Below are 16,449 nucleotides of genomic sequence, written 5' to 3'. Positions count from 1 at the left end.
TGTTCAGGCGTTTAGATACTAGAGCAATGGGCACACTCGAAAACTTTAATAAGGAGTAGATAATGCTGTCAGAGCAGCATTGCATAATAGGTGTGACTGGTAACATTTATCCAGTTACCCCTTGGGGAATTCTGCGTATGCACAGATTTCCTTGCTTCTCTGGAGAAAAATGACTTTCTGAACTGGAAGCAAAGGGAAGCTGCAAAAGCGGTCATGCACTACTCTCCAGCAGCGCGGGTGCATTGTTTTGGGCACCCGGAGTAGCCAATAGAGTAGTAAATCACTGAGGGGGGGGCGCTGGGGATGTCCCAGCCAGTTGCTCCTACCCTGTGCCTCACCCTAGTCTTGGCTGGGCTGGGGAGGACGGGACTTCCTCTTCTCCTGCAAGGAGCATCCAGGGCTGTGTCAGACCCACTGCCGGAAGCCTCTCCAGCTGCAAGAAGCACTGCGCATGCCCCCTTCCTGCCCCCATCACTACTCAGTCATGGGGGAGCGGGGTCACTGTACAGGGAGCCGCTCCCCCATTCGCCAACCCCTGTGCTTCTGGACCCATCTCATACCCAGATTGCCCCGCCAACTCTCACCCTGTGCATCCAGAACCCACACCCTGACATGCCTCACCTTCTGCACCTGGAGCCCTCTTGCACCCAGACCTCCCTGCTGCCGAGCATCACCTCCCTGCACTCAGACCCCCCCCCCCCCCGCAATTAAACCTCCCCCCCAAGCCTCTGTTCATCTCCCTCTCCCTCGCACCTGCACCCCCCCACCAAGCTGCCTGTACCCAGATTGCCCCACACAGAATCCTATTGCCCCACACCTGGATCTCCCTACACTTAGCCCCTCCATACTTGGATACTGCTGGGCTGAGCCTGCCTACCTACATCTAGTGTGCTTGGCAAAGAGGGCAGGGCCCTGGGGTGTTTCTGGGAAAGTCCTGGTCCTTGTGCTGTGTGAGGGTCGGGTGCAACTTTTCCGTCAGTCCATGTCCAGAGGAGGGGAGGCGCAGGGTGATCTCCTATCTCTGTGCAGTCAGTGGCCTGTGCTCCCCATTGTTATGGTGGAGCCTCCACATTTATTTATTGAGAAATAAAATTTGCAGAACTTTAAAATATTATGTGCAGAATTTTAAATTTTGGGGGGCAGAATTTTAAATGTTTTGGTGCAGAATACCCTCAGGAGTAACCCAGTGCAGTACCTGGAATGTTCTGTAAGGCTTAAGAATGGCAAGCTAATAAGGAATAAAGCTAGAAAAGGAGGCAAGTAGGAGCCAGAATAAGCTCTAACTGACTAATGTTAGCTTCAATGTTTTAATACAATTAATTACTTTCAACATTCATAGGAATGAGGTTTGTGGGGTCTTCCTCTTGATATGAGTTCCTCTACACAATTGTATAGTTAGGTTTGTAACAGAGGACTGTCCCTCCCCCTTTCAACCCTTTACAGAAAAGATTTTTGAGCATTTTATTAATATATCCAGTTCAGTCCTTCTCTCTGCTGCTTCTGGCTGAGGGGACACATTAGAGCATGGCCTATATGGGAAGAGGATCTCTGCATGCCTGTCCAATAGTCAGGATGGAAGAATATATGGATAGGACGAGTAGCTAGCTATATGCTGTAACTGTTGGTTTCTCGCTATCCTATAACACAGATAGTTTAAATGACAAATATTGGGTGTCAGCCATTTCAAGTGAATGGGTTAACCTTTTGTGCACATTTCCCACAGCTTAGTGTTTCTCTCTGCTATGTGTAGATGTGCAAGTCCTATCGGAGCCAGACTCCTGACGAGCAGGAGTGATATTGCAGTACAGTACTCCAATTCAGTTTCTGATTTCCTGCCATTTGAAGGCTGCTTTCAATTGCCGTTTCTGTTTCAAGCTCTGTGTTGTTGTGGTCTGACTCTGAAAGGGCAACCAGATCTCCCTTCTGCTTTAACTTCCAGGTGTTTCAGTCGAAGGAGATTCCAGAAAAGACATCATCACCTGAAGAATCGATCCGGATGACGAAAGGAATCACCATGGCAACTGCCAAAGCTGTTGCAGCTGGGAACTCATGCAGACAGGAGGATGTGATTGCTACAGCGAATCTGAGCCGCAAAGCAGTGGCTGATATGCTAACAGCTTGTAAGGTAAAGATTAATTTCCTCTCCTAATTTTTTAGGTTTCTGTGTCCTTAAATTTAGTTTGTGTTTGTCTTTATCTGAGAAGTTAATGATTGTGAAAATTATGAAGTCTGACTAACATCCTATACCAGAAGGAGGGGGTTTCTATGCTATGTAAAAGAAATATGGATTAATACACACTGGTTTCTTTTTGGAGAAAGAGGATGGGGTTTTTTTGATAGACACGAAACCTGCTTGAGTTCTTGTTTCTTTTAAACTGCAAGACAGACTCCGTACAAACAGTAGAGCATAAAAATAATGTAATGGTGACCTGATTTTAATATAGTTAGGAGTTCTCTAATGGAAAAAATGTGCACATGTATTGTCAATATTCCTTTGCTTTCTAAACAAACTCATTGGTCTGCTGAATTCTTACTGTGCTTTTAAAGAGTGTGTGTGCCTTTTGTCTTGTACTAAATGTAATGCTCCTGTGAGCTGAACTTTTGGAATCTTTGAGACAGACAACTTTAAAGAAATAGGTCTGTAAAACTGTTTGCATGCATGGTACAGGGAGTAATGCAAAATATACTCATGGCTCACTTCCCTTCATGCTGAGGTAGGTGGGGATTATTCGTAATTAACAGGGGCAGGACCAGAAAGGGGTTTTACAAAGTTAATTCTTTGAGTTTTGAGCAGTGAAATTAGACAGCTCTTATTCGTAATCATCATTTAGGCATCTTTGCTCTTCAAGGTACAAATGACTATGAGAGAAGAATTAAGGCTTGGGCAGTTTGGCGGGTATGGAGTTCAAAATTTAGTCAAATCTTTCCCTGCGTAGGTCCCCAGATCACTTTTTAGCTCCATTATGACTGGATGTAAGGATAGGACAGAGTTTAATTTTGTTTTTAAAATAATGATTCTGTACTTAAGCATGATGCAATGTGATTTTGAACATGATTTATGTATATATTGTCAATTGAAATCCTTATGTCATTTTGACCTTGATGGTTCTTGTATGTATTTAGCAGAGTACATCTGTTCCTGAACACTCTGCTTGCTTCAAGCTTTGACACACCACCCCACCCCACCCCAAAAAACACAGATAGTTGAAAGTATAGCTATAGTTCTGCACTGGAACCCAGAAGTCACCACATCTTGTATCATTCGGTCTCGTATCATGCTTCTGTCGAAGTCCAGTACATGATGCTTCAAGGGAAGGTGAAAACACTCTCAGGTGCAGTTGTGGAATGATATAGGATCAATTAACACTGTGAACCATATTAGTTAAATATCCTTTGTAACTTTATGACCTGGCTAGTGTAGGTGCATATTCATATGGAGAAAAAACTGCATTTCACTCTGCAGATTCTCTGGATTACAGTTCTTCATATTTAAATTATATTTTTCAGCCTAATATTCTGCATTTTAGGTGTATGTTTTTGTATACTTTCAAATTAATTGTTTCCTTTTTGTTTTCACTTTCACTCCTATTATTGCTATAATTTAACTTGGTGCTTCTCCTGCTCTGGTTCACAGATGGCCACAGGCCTGCAGAATAAACCATTTAAAGACCAAGCAGTGGGGAACTGGGATGTTGATAAGGGGCTGAGTATCCATGAGAGAATTGCCTTTACAAAACAATCTAAAGAATAAAAATAGCTGAGAATGATTTTACTTATCTAAAAGGACAGATTGAAAAGCAGTCTACCTGAGAGCTTGTTGGGTATGGTAGTCATTCTTTGGGCTAGGGCCTACCAGGTTAACATGGTAAGTGTGGCAAATCGTTATCACTTGAGTAGCAAGTTGTGATCCTTGAAGTCACCATTGTTATTGCTTGCAGATGACATTATTAATCTCTAGCCAGAAAGTTGGCTATGTGCCACAGAGCACCACCTTGAAAGCAGCAGAGTAGGAATAACAGCTGGAAGGCAGCCTGAAGCTGAAATCAGAAATAGTATGGTTCAGAACAGTGAGGATAAAAGCTTGCCCTCTAGTTAGCCCAGTGGATTTGGTTTTGGCCTCCTTATGTCCTTGGCGCTGGAAAAAATCATTAGGCAAGGAGAAACAAGTCTCTGAAAACACTGGAGAGAGGTGGAAAGTCTAGAAGACTAATCATAGGCATTATTTAAAACATGTGACCCAAAATTTGTCAAAACATCTGTCAGTCTTAAGTGTGACAAGGTTGGTGAGGTAATATCGTCTAACGGATAGTCAAGGGCCACTCTACCTTGAATGGTCCCTTAGAATATGTGCTAACTACTTATGCTAAACAATCTATTCAACCTTTCATTTAGCTGTGACTCTAGGAGTATCTTTCCCAGACCTAAAGAAGAACTCTGTGTGGCTTGAAAGCTTCTCTTGTTCACGGCTACAACTATACTGCATAGTCTTAAGTTTGTTAAATAACTTAATTATGTGTACCACATCCCCTTAGCCAGAGCTATATCAGTTAATGTTAGACAGCAATTTAAAATGGTTGGTAGAGAAGCTAGCCCTTCTACTTTTTGCACTTATGCTAGTGTGTTTTTATCCACTCATATACTTACTTTGGTAATAGATGAACTCAAGCTGTAGGAAGGAGTATCAGATCTCTTGTACAAAGTCATCTTATCTCTTTTTGTACATAAGAACAGCCATACTGGGTCAGATCAAAGGTCCATCTAGCCCAGTATCCTGTCTTCCCACAGTGGTCAATGCCAGGTGCTCCAGGGGGAATGAATAGGACAGGTAATCATCAAGTGATCCATCCCCTGTCACCCATTCCCACCTTCTGGCAAACAGAGGCTAGGGACACCATCCTTGCCCATCATGATTAATAGCCATTCATGGACCTATCCTCCATGAATTTATCTAGTTCTTTTTTTGAACCTTGTTATAGTCTTGGCCTTCACAGCATCCTCTGACAAGGAGTTCCACAGGTTGACTGTGCGTTGTGTGAAAAAATACTTTCTTTTGTTTGTTTTAAACCAGTTGCCTATTAATTTCATTTGGTGACCCCTCGTCCTTATGTTATGAGAAGGAGTAAATAACACTTTCTTATTCACTTTCTCCTCACCAGTCCTGATTTTATAGACCTCTATCACATCCCCCCTTAGTCGTCCTTTTTCCAAGCTGAACTGTCCCAGTCTTATTAATCACGCCTCATCTGGAAGCCGTTCCATACCCCTACTTATTTTTGTTGCCCCTTTTCTGAATCTTTTGCATTTCCAATATGTCTTCTTTTAGATGGAGCAACCACATCTGCACGCCGTATTCAAGATGTGGGCGTACCATGGATTTATATAGAGGCAATAGGATGTTTTCTGGGGTATTAAAAAAATTCCATGATAAATCTGAATAGCCACTTCTCTTGTACTCTAAGATGGTGAATAGGGAGCACCTGACTTTCTTTGCTATACCATCAAGGCAGCATGACACCTCCACGACTTGATCTTGTTGTGATATTTGACAAAATAGGGGTTTCTCATCGAATACACAGCAATCCAATCTTCTGAATGTTTTGATAGGACTAATATTGTCAAATAATAAGCTAATAATGACACACATTATGTACCACTGCATGGAATGAAACCCACCAAAACGCATGTGTGTGAATAAAATATAGCATGAATTGTTATGTACAGTACACTTTGTGCTTCTCTAATGTCAAGGATATAAATGTACATTAAATTTCACTGCAACTTCACTGAAGCAGAGGGGTTCAGCTCTGGGATATTTAAACAAGTCTATAGTAATTGTGCAATATGTAAATAATACACTGTCACTGGGGTTATGTGGCCTGCAACATGCAGAAGGTCAGACTAGATCATGATGGTTCATTGTGGCTTCAAAGTCTGAGAGTCTGTAAGTGGGCATTTATCAATAGTTACCATTTGGAAAAAAAAATATATTGATTACAGTGCAATCTCAGGATCTCATCCTGTGGGTCCTATTAAACTTGGTGGAGACGCTTAACCGAAAGTACTCAAGGTTGGATCAGACCCAGAGATAAAAACAGATTTTGTCTTTATACCATGTGTGTAAAGTAATAACTCTGCATTAACTACTGGGAAATATTGATTTTTTTACTTTCTTACTGGTGACTCTTGTAGCAAAAATAGAAGGATATGAGAACTATCTAGGGCAGAGAGATGGTCGTCTTAGTTATACAGTTGCAGTTAAAGATTGCACATCTTCTATCATATGGGGGTATGTCAGTACTTAGAATGTTAGCATTGTACACATACTGCTAACCCATAATGCTAGAAGCACTTGAACAGAGAATGGGGCATGATAGCAAAGAGGAACTGAGTGTGAAGAGGACAGGTACAACAGAAGTATCAAAAACAGGAGAGAAAAGAGGTGAAAGAGCAGAGATGGGCTCGTGGAATGGCAAGCAAGATGCCTGCCTGGATCTTGGGTTCAGTTTGCAGATGCAAAGCAGAATTCCTGTATCACCTTGGGAAAGTACATATTTCTGTGCTACAGTTCCTCACCTGCACAACAAGGATAATAATGATCCCTTCTCCCATCCATTGTCTTGTTTGTGTAGATTCTTAGCTCTGTGAGACAGAAGATGGATGTGCGAGAGAGATGCCTTGTGGCTGTGGTCTCAATCTCACTTGGGAAATCCTAGACACTTCTGTGATATAAAAATAATTAATAATAATGAAACACAGTGTTGCCAATTGCAGCAGGGAAAATTGACCATAGAAATTCACAGGAGCAATAGAGGATAACTAAATCATTTGACCTGAGGAGAAAAACCAGAGTTGGGATACAGTATTTTTGAAGCTTTGTCCCTTATTGTTTGTCATTACTTTAGCATTCCCCCAGGTGTCTGAGACAATCTTGCTAATCAGAGTTGGGAATGCAAGAGAACATCAAACCATAGGCAGAAGGTTTGGGAAAAATCCTTTAAAAACTAACCTAAGCCACTTCCTCCACTTAAAGCAGAAAGAAATCCGTCCTTCCAGACTATTCTACAAGATGAGCAGTGTGTCTTGGTATAATACAATATGTCACACAGGAAGTAACTAAAACAAATTTCAGAGTTAACAATATTTCACAGATGAGGATATGAATTTATATAATATATATGCATTCTGTCCAAGAGACTTTCTGAGGAAATTCAATTTAATTTATATTGCAGGAAAACATTCTGATGTAAATGAACAAATAGGCTCTTTGTTAGTTTGCTGCTGATAGAAGAACCTTTTGAATATGTGTTCTTGATATAAGAACTAGGGCCTGATTCTGTTCCCAGGGCAGTAAATAGTTTTTTCATGGACTTCAGTGGGAGGCAGAATAGGCCTTAAAGATATTTTGATATGTTCAGTGTTTCTTCCAGAAATATTGTATTGTCTCAGTCAATTGTGTACCCTAAGGTTAATAGGAATACTTGGGCTTATCTTTGGTAGAAGTTTGAAGAAATTCTTGGTATCTAAGGGGTTTTGTAGCATCCGTCACCATAGTATTGAAGTATGTACAAAGTAAATTATATGTGTGCAGAAACGTCACTGTTGGACTTCAAGGAGTTTCTGGACCTTTCTAAATTTGTTAATTCTCTCCAGTAGAATAGTCACCCAGCCTTAAATATGCCAAAAAAAAGCCCCAAAACAAACTCCAAAAAACTACTGTTCTGTTTACAAAGTAGGGAGCCGACGGTGTCTTTAGTGTAGGTTGTAGTGGTTGATGCTCAGCTGCTTTTCAACTAACCAGTAGGGGGAGCCCATTAACCAACTGAGACTAATGTGACGACATCAATTATGATGATAAGGAAAGAAAGAACTGATCAAAATGTACAAACAACCAAATTAATTTTAGTCCCAATTGCAAATGCCAGAAGACAAAAAGAAATTGGTAGAGGCATATTAGCAAAAGTGGGCAGGTGAGTTCAATAAAACTGCCCGAAAATAAGCATTTAAGGCCTGTTTTTAAAAATTAATACCAAGTTTAAACATGCTCCCAGTTGTAGTTTCGATTTTAGTAGTGGTGAATCTATGATGCAGGACTACTTCTGAATTTTTTTATTTTGCCCTCTAAATGATTCTACCGGTAGAAGATGCTTTTTTACTGCTTGTCGTACATATTTAACCACATGAAATCTAATACTACGTATGACAGGTAGTTGTTGCTTTTAATCTCTATATCAAGCTCATGTCATTAATCAGCCCTTTGCTGCAGTATGTTTAAAAGACAGGCATGTTTCTTTGTAATCTTCCGTTTTCCCGTATACAGAATAATATTGGCCCTCAAAGCACTTTACAAAGAAGATCACCCTCATTATCTCCATTTTACAGAATGGGAAAGTTTTATGCACAGATGTAACCTGCCCAAGGTCACCCAGCAGGCCAGTAGCAGAGCTGAGAATAGACCCTGGATCTCTTAAGCCAGGGGTTCTCAAACTGTGGGTCAGGACCCCGAAGTGAGTCACAACCCTGTTTTAATGGGGTTGCCAGAGCTGGAGTTAAACTTGCCTGGGCCAGTGTTAGACTTGATGGGGCTGAAGCCTGAGCCCCATCGCCCAAGGACGAAGCCCAAGCCCCACCATCCAGGGTTGAAGCTGGAGCCCGAGGGCTAAAGCCTAAAGCTTTAGCCCTGGGTGGCAGAGCTCAGGTTACAGGCCTCCTGCCTGGGGCTGAAGCCCTTGGGCTTAGGCTTTGGCCCCTGCCTGAGTGGCGGGGCTTAGGCTTCAGTCCCTGCCCCGTGGGGTTGTGTAGTAATTTTAGTGGTCAGAAGGGAGTGGCAGTGCAACGAAGTTTGAGAACCGCTGTCCTAAGCCCAAGTACAGTGATCTATCCGCTAGGCTTCACTGTCTCTGATGTGGAGCCATACATTGTGTTCACTTTTGGGGGCTGCACAGAACACTCACATTTTAGATGGAAGGTCTGAAGGTTTGCGAGGGGGCAAGTTTTAAGGGGGATTTAAGGGTTCTAAAATCTGTAACGCTGTATGTATTTGTGGATGGAGAAACTATTGCTCAGACTTCTTTCATTTTCTTTCCTCTTTCTGTGTGTCAGTAGGAATATAGAGACGCCATCTTCCTTCTTATTAGCATCACTGCTTGTACGAGACTGCAGTACACGTCCCCCACAAGCTACTAGCTCAGTCCATTCCCAGAATCTGTTACAGTTATACCTAAAAAAACAACCAACTTGCTGCCTTTCTCCTTTGGACCTTTGCTGAGGCAGCTATTTTGTTTGGGCTGATGGCAGGATGTGTACCTGATGCTGACCATGTCTAATGAAGAACGTTAAGAAAGAGTGAGCTGTTGCATCCTCAGAGTGAAGAATATGGTAACAGAAGGAAACTTCTTCGTAAATCCATTTTCACAGTTGAGGCTCTGCTGCTTTGGCAGGCCAGTTAAGCTACACCTTTACAACAGTGGTGACTTGCTGGCTTGGATGTTATTTACAGATGATGGGAAATTGCTTTTTTCTGGCCTTTTTATGCCATTTATATCGTCTCCATCCATATGTCTGCTCCTCCCCACAATCTCTGCTTTGTATTTTTGAGTGTTAATATTGCTTTGTCTCCTTAGCAAGCTTCCTATCACCCAGACGTGAGTGAAGATGTTAGAGCGAGAGCGCTGCGATTTGGAACAGAATGTACCCTGGGATACTTGGAACTCCTAGAACATGTCCTCCTGGTAAGAAGGAGCCTATAGGCATGTATTGAAGCTTTGCCAAGAACAAATAATCCCACTGAGCCCTTTTCATAATCATTGCCAAGGTTAACTTTTTATTTGCTTGCTGCAAGTTCCTGAACAAATGGTTAACACTTTCTTAAAAAAGAGAGAAGGGAATCTGGAAGTGTTTGCATAGAGTTCTCTTCTGGAGTTTACTTTATCATGAGTCAGTGAAGGCATCACCGCATCTAAAAATGGGCCCCTTTAAAATCATAAGTTGGAGTTCTCCAGTGGGTCTCTCTCTTAACCTCATGTAGTAGAACACACACCAATCACCGAAAACACCAATGTTGTGAAAATCACTGGGGGAGCACTACATTCACATGCTTGCCTGATCCTATCCTGAGGTAAGCAAAGGAAATGACTATCCGAGGCCATCGCCAAGCCCCACCTAAAAGCTCCCCAGTTCTATCAGTTTTTTCACTTGAAGTCTTGTGACTAACTTGCTGCACTCTGAAGCCATGAATACTGAACTTTGTATGCTTTTCAGGAATCTGAACGCTTATCTGGTAATATTGTAGCATTGTTTCAACATGGGCATTCCACACACATTGAAGCATGGGGTGTGTAAGAACAAAGGTTTAATAAAATATCCAACTTTCTCAAGTTGACTTGCAGCTGCAGTCATCATGTGCGCTTCCTCTGAGAAGCTACTTTTTAGTGGCTGGTGTGGGACATAGGCCTCCTGGGTAGAAATACATTGCAAGGCAGAGATTTTAGTGTGTCTAGTTAAATTAAATTAATGACTGTGTGCAGGAATACAGATAAAGTAAAAAAAATAGAGGCCCGATTATATTAACACTTGTCCACTAGCAAGGAAGATAATGTAAGAAAAATTAAATTTGTTAAATCTCATTACTGGAACTTGCCCAGCAGGGAATAATTTGCATTTAGAAGTCTTGTATATTTTTAGTACAGTTGTACTTGGGGAAATTTGTCATGTTTTATCCAGTCTATTGAACATTGCAGTATCTGACTCAACATTATGCATCTTAACAGAACAAAAAGAAAAGGAGTACTTGTGGCACCTTAGAGACAGCTTATGCTCAAATAAATTGGTTAGTCTCTAAGGTGCCACAATTACTCCTTTTCTTTTTGCGGATACAGACTAACACGGCTGCTACTCTGAAACCTGTCATTTAACAGAGCAAAAGACTAATCAGATTTTGGTTGATCCTACTCCTTCATCTTTTGCCTTTCACTTCTCCCATCTATTCCATTTTCTTAGCAGAGCAGCCTTTCTTACTTCTAGCAGCTTCACTTACAAGGCCTGAGTCCACTGGGGAAATTTACCCAAAAATGCCAACTGACTCGAGCCATGTGTAGACTGGGTTTAGGTTTCAAGCCCATGCACACAAAGCCAAAATTAGTGAGCATAAAGTCTGTGTAGAAATGAAGATGGATAAGATGATGTCACCATTTTAACTGCTTCCAGGAAGCTGGATAGAAATGGCTACTTAAGTTCACAGTGTATTCCTTGTTAAAAAGTTGGTTGCACCCCAGAACTGTAAATAGAATTGTGCCTGATGTTGTTTAGTAGCAAGTACAGAAGGACTGTCATTTTCCAGTGAGGATGGCCAACTTTGCTCTACCCAGGACATTAACCTCTACCTTGGGGCAGTTTCCCCAAAATTCTAACTGGTTGGAGCTGTAGCATAGAATCGGCTTACGCAGCCCGTGCAGGTTTGTTTAATCAAATAATTTCCTTGACACAGGATGATAGTTAGCAAGTTTGGACACGGTTATTCAGAAGGTGATGGCAAGGCAACTTTTCAAGCCAGCGAGAGTCCATACACTTCTTAATCTCTCTGTCTGGTTTAGTATGCTGAGCTGGTGCATTAGTTTATGATCTCATAGCAACAGGACTCGTTGGCATCAGACCTTTCAGCTCATTCGTCTTATTGACAGCTGTTGATATGAGTGCTAACAATGTCTTGTTGAGCCTGATGGCTGTGGACAAGATTGCTTGAGTGAGTCTGTTGACATTGAGAGAGATCAGAGAGCATGATGTTTGGCAGTCAGAGCCCTTCAAAATACCATCCTCTAAAGGTTTACGGTTTAGTGAGCATAATAACCAGGAATCCACATGCCAAAAACTCACTCTGTGCTGGGACTATGAAGTGTAAAGTGCATGTTACTGACTTGAGGGCTCATGTGCAAGCAATACGGCTGTGACATTCTTGTGGATTATCAAATTATCTAGGGGATAAACACTCAATCTTGTAGTCAAAAGGGTTGTTAGGTGACCTGTGTGAAGTGATCTGTGTGATCGTACCCCATTTCCCAATGGACATGTGCACATTTGAGTATGAGTCAGTGTCCAGAGAGGCGCACTCAGGAAGAGGGTAAAAGATGGAACTATCCTCTCCTACCTTCAGAAAGCTCCTGTAGGTCAGGGTTGAGATGCACTGGCAGATCAGCGTGTGAGACGCTTTTGCTCTATGTCCATTCTGTATCTCTGCTTTGGGTAAATACAGGACTTCAGTCACCAGCACCTGTCACGAGTTCTAAATACACTTACAGAAACGTAATTGGAAAACCTTAGAGTTTGTGCACTTATACCCACTCATTTAATTGCCACTTTGTTGCCATTGTCAAGGGTAGTACTGATGTTACAGACTGTTTCCGCAGAAGAAAACGTGGTGCTTTGCTGCGGTCATGATCACACTGTATGTATTTTTGGAAATTTCAGCTGTGTGGGAACGTTAGATCTGAAAGGCACAATAGTACTGTCTGCTGGGTTGAAGGAGTCTCAGACAGGGCCCTGATTACAGCCCTCATTGTTCCAAAAGGTATTCATTTTGTTAATATGGCAGCAGATTGCTTGGCTATTGAGGATTCAGGTACTTATATTTACTATGGAAACGGGGCTCTTCAGCCTTCGGCTCTGTGAAACTCAGGGATTCATGTGACTGTTAAAAACCTAGCACCTAGGTTTCTTTAGCATCTTCTGGCACAGTAATGAATGAGGAAATGCGCCATCAATTTCTACATTTGTGTGTCGGTCCTTTTACTGCAGAGCTCACCAGCACTAGAGGAACGGTGAGCTTGGAAGGAAAGCCAAATTCTTCTAGAATTATTGAAAACTATATTTGAAATTTCTGATATATTTTGGCACTGAGAAACAGGGAAGAATTGCTCTGTCAAACTTCACTAGTGCTTGTGAATGACACTAAGTTTTAAAACGACTCCATCTACATGGGGATGCCCAAAATTAAAGCCACATAATTCTTACTGTCTTGGGACCACTCCTCATCTCCCTCAAAAATTAACTTGATTGCAACACCCAAAAGTGTACTAGGCACTCTACAGATGATAAAGAAAACGTGGTCTTTGCCCCCAAAGTACTTACAATCTGTTGACAGATATTTTATTGTGGGGAATAAATCTTAATTTATAATAAGGATAGTTGGAAGAAACAGTGACAATGCTCGGTTTCAGAGTACCAGCCGTGTTAGTCTGTATTCGCAAAAAGAAAAGGAGTACTTGTGGCACCTTAGAGACTAACCAATTTATTTGAGCATGAGCGTTCGTGAGCTACAGCTCACTTCATCGGATGCATACCGTGGAACCACGGTATGCATCCGATGAAGTGAGCTGTAGCTCACGAACGCTCATGCTCAAATAAATTGGTTAGTCTCTAAGGTGCCACAAGTACTCCTTTTCTTTTAGTGACAATGCTGGTAGTGTAAAACATATAGTTTTGTACCCTGTTTATCCATGTAGTTTACATTTCTCCCCAAAATGAAAATGCAACACGAAGCACTTGGCTTGCATTTTAATTTGGTTAAATGTTCTTCATTAATAGATTGACATATGAGATCATGTGTCAAATATTGAGTACTTCCAGAAACAGCTCTGTGGAATACTTTCACAATGATAGGCAGCTTTGCTTTCCTAGCATGGGCTAGATGCCTTACACAATCTCTCAGCCAGTCTGCTTGGGGGTCTTTATTTTAGTTTTGCTTCTGAATTGTGGGCATTTTTCTGTAGACTCAGATTGTTTGTTTTTTTTCCCTAGCGTAGCATTAGGACTTCATCTAATTTATTGGGAACTTGCGGTGTGTATGTTCTGTGAAACCTTAGCCTCTAATTCCTAATTAATTTTTATCTTTTTATAGATTCTTCAGAAGCCAACCCCAGAACTGAAGCATCCGTTGGCTGCCTTGTCAAAGCGGGTTGCTGGTGCTGTGACAGAGCTTATCCAGACAGCAGAAGCAATGAAAGGTAGGTCTGACAACCCACTTAGTTAATACACAGAGTTGTTCACGTTCCAGAAATGACAAGGGACATTAAATATTTACCTGGATGTTATTTTCATAGTTAGTTTTTGATATTTAAAAACTTCATGATTCCCTTGCCCACCTCCACTTGCTCTGGTACAACTTAATTGCACAAAAATGTTGTTATTGGCTGCTCTCCCCCAGCAATGGATTTGAGATGGGTCACCAGCCTCATTCTCCACAGCAAGAGAACCTGCACAATAGTTTTTAAGTATAGTTTGCACTAGGGCTGTTGATTAATCACAGTTAACTCACGCGATTAACTCAAAAAAAGAATTGATTAAAAAAATTAATCGCAATGAATTGCACTGTTAAACAATAGAATACCAATTGAAATTTATTAAATATTTTGGAAGTTTTTCTACATTTTCAAATATATTGATTTTTATTACAATACAGAATACAGAGTGTACAGTGCCCATTTTATATTATTTTTATTATTAATATTTGCACTGTAAAAATGATAAACAAAAGGAATAGTATCTTTCAATTCACCTCATACAAGTACTGTAGTGCAATCTCTTTATCGCGAAAGTGTAACTTACAAATGCAGATTTGGGGGGGGGGAGTACATAACTGCATTCAAAAAGAAATCAGTGTAAAACTTTAGAGCCTACAGGTCCACTCAGTCCTACTTCTTGTTCAGCCAATTGCTAAGACAAAAAAGTTTGTTTACATTTACGGGAGATACTACTGCCTGCTTCTTATTTACAATGTTACCTGAAAGTGAGAACAGCATTCACTGTGAGACTCTATTCCTGTAACCAAGCTCAGGCTGCTGGGATTAACAAAGGTGTAGAATGCCCAGAATAGTTCCACGGTGCGTGACCCCACCAGTACAGCTCTACAGGTGAAATCTTTGTTTCTCTATGACAGATAGTCTTCCCCTTTGAGGGTACTAGTGCATGATGGTCAGCCAATCCCATCATGTGGTGTGGCCCTTTAAGGTTTTTAAAATCCAGTGTATATATTGATGTGTACACAAAAAGCCTAGGAGATATTGATAGAAAGGATCTGCTCCCACCCAACCAGTTGGGGATGAGCTAAAAGACAGGGACCAGAATAAATGCTGCCTCCTTCCTTATAGTTGGGCACACACTAGCAGGAGATCACTGAACCCTCTGAGCCTGAGGACTAATTGGGGTGTGGGAAAGGGCCAGTGGAGGCAGAAGCTGGCTAAGGTCCTACAGCTGGCTAAAGTACACCTTGCTCCAGGAGAGCTCGGGACTCCTGGCTGAAGGAGGGAGGTAACAGCTACCTGAATTACCCAACTCCAGGGGGAGGGCTGGACTCCTGCCTCATGACGAGATGGTGACTGATGTATATGCTGCTGCAGAAGGAGGGCTGGGGACTTCTGGCTGAAGGAGGAGGTAATAACCGTCTGACTTGCCCGGCTCCAGGGAAGCAGTTCTGGGACCAGTGTTCCACAAGAGGAACAGGAAACTGAAGAGGAGCCCAGGGAGGGGCGAAAGACCTCTTGTTTACCTTAACTTGGGACTGTTGTAGAAGGTGGTCGTTGTTTTGAGACTTTGAGTACCCCAGAAGGGGATCAGATTTTCAAGTGACCTGACCATGAGGCTAAGCCAGAGAACATCCAGATGGAGGTGATTAACAGGAGGAGGCAAACAAGGGGATGGCCCAGCAGCCACACACACAGCCATACAGGCTGGTGAAGTGATTCTGTGGATGTGGGTTTGACTTGGGGCTGGGCCCCATGATACTCCCATACAGCTACAGCATATGGTCTTCAAAAATCTGTCACAATTTTGTTGTGTCTGATATGTCTTCCACGACACTCTAGCCTCCTCTTTCATATACTTTGTCACAGTCATCTGTAAACCATTGAGAATGAAACCATCACACAGGTGCATTCAGGAGCCCTAAGAGCAGAGGACAAAATGTAATTGAAGTCCCACAAAATTATCAGTAGAATGGCAACTGGATGAAGAGTGCTTTTCCTCCTGCCGGCCTGGAGGCCTGTGGTTCTGCTAGTCCTCAAGGGCAGACAAATAGGTCCGTTGCCCTTCTGGGGTCATTGTGTCCCAACTTCAAATCAAGTCAGCTCATTACAAAGTTACATCCAACCTCCAGTGCTGATGCAAACACCTCAGTCCAGACTCCAGAGTGCATCCAACCTAAAGTGTACAGGATGTTCTGGAAGCATTGTTCAGTGAGCACATTTACATGACCAGCAAATAGACACATAAATACTTTAATATTACAGGCAATGTAACATGAAAATCATTTCAGTGCTACCTATTCTTATTTTAGAAAAAGGATATCTAGTAAAACTACATTTGTTTGCTTTTCCTGTCATAAGTTTGGCATATAATTGTCCTGATTTGAGCTGTAATGTAATATCAGTCTCACCAGAGGGTTAAAAATAATTCTCTTCTATG

The 16,449-nt window shown here is 41.8% G+C and overlaps 1 protein-coding gene across 1 annotated transcript in view; it reads left to right on the top strand.

The window, feature by feature from the left end:
- The window catches only part of TLN2 (talin 2), a 177,700-nt gene that overhangs the window by 140,394 nt on the left and 20,857 nt on the right, over positions 1–16,449 (top strand). The window contains exons 48-50 of the mRNA XM_077828077.1: positions 1,940–2,125; positions 9,621–9,728; positions 13,889–13,994. Of these exons, the coding sequence (XP_077684203.1) occupies positions 1,940–2,125; positions 9,621–9,728; positions 13,889–13,994 (400 nt within the window). The remainder of the gene's footprint in view (positions 1–1,939; positions 2,126–9,620; positions 9,729–13,888; positions 13,995–16,449) is intronic.

The sequence above is a fragment of the Eretmochelys imbricata genome, chromosome 10, assembly GCF_965152235.1.
Source record: "Eretmochelys imbricata isolate rEreImb1 chromosome 10, rEreImb1.hap1, whole genome shotgun sequence".
Taxonomy (NCBI): domain Eukaryota; kingdom Metazoa; phylum Chordata; order Testudines; family Cheloniidae; genus Eretmochelys; species Eretmochelys imbricata.
The sequence above is the reverse complement of the archived record's forward strand: the minus strand, read 5'-3'. Positions and strand labels throughout refer to the sequence as shown.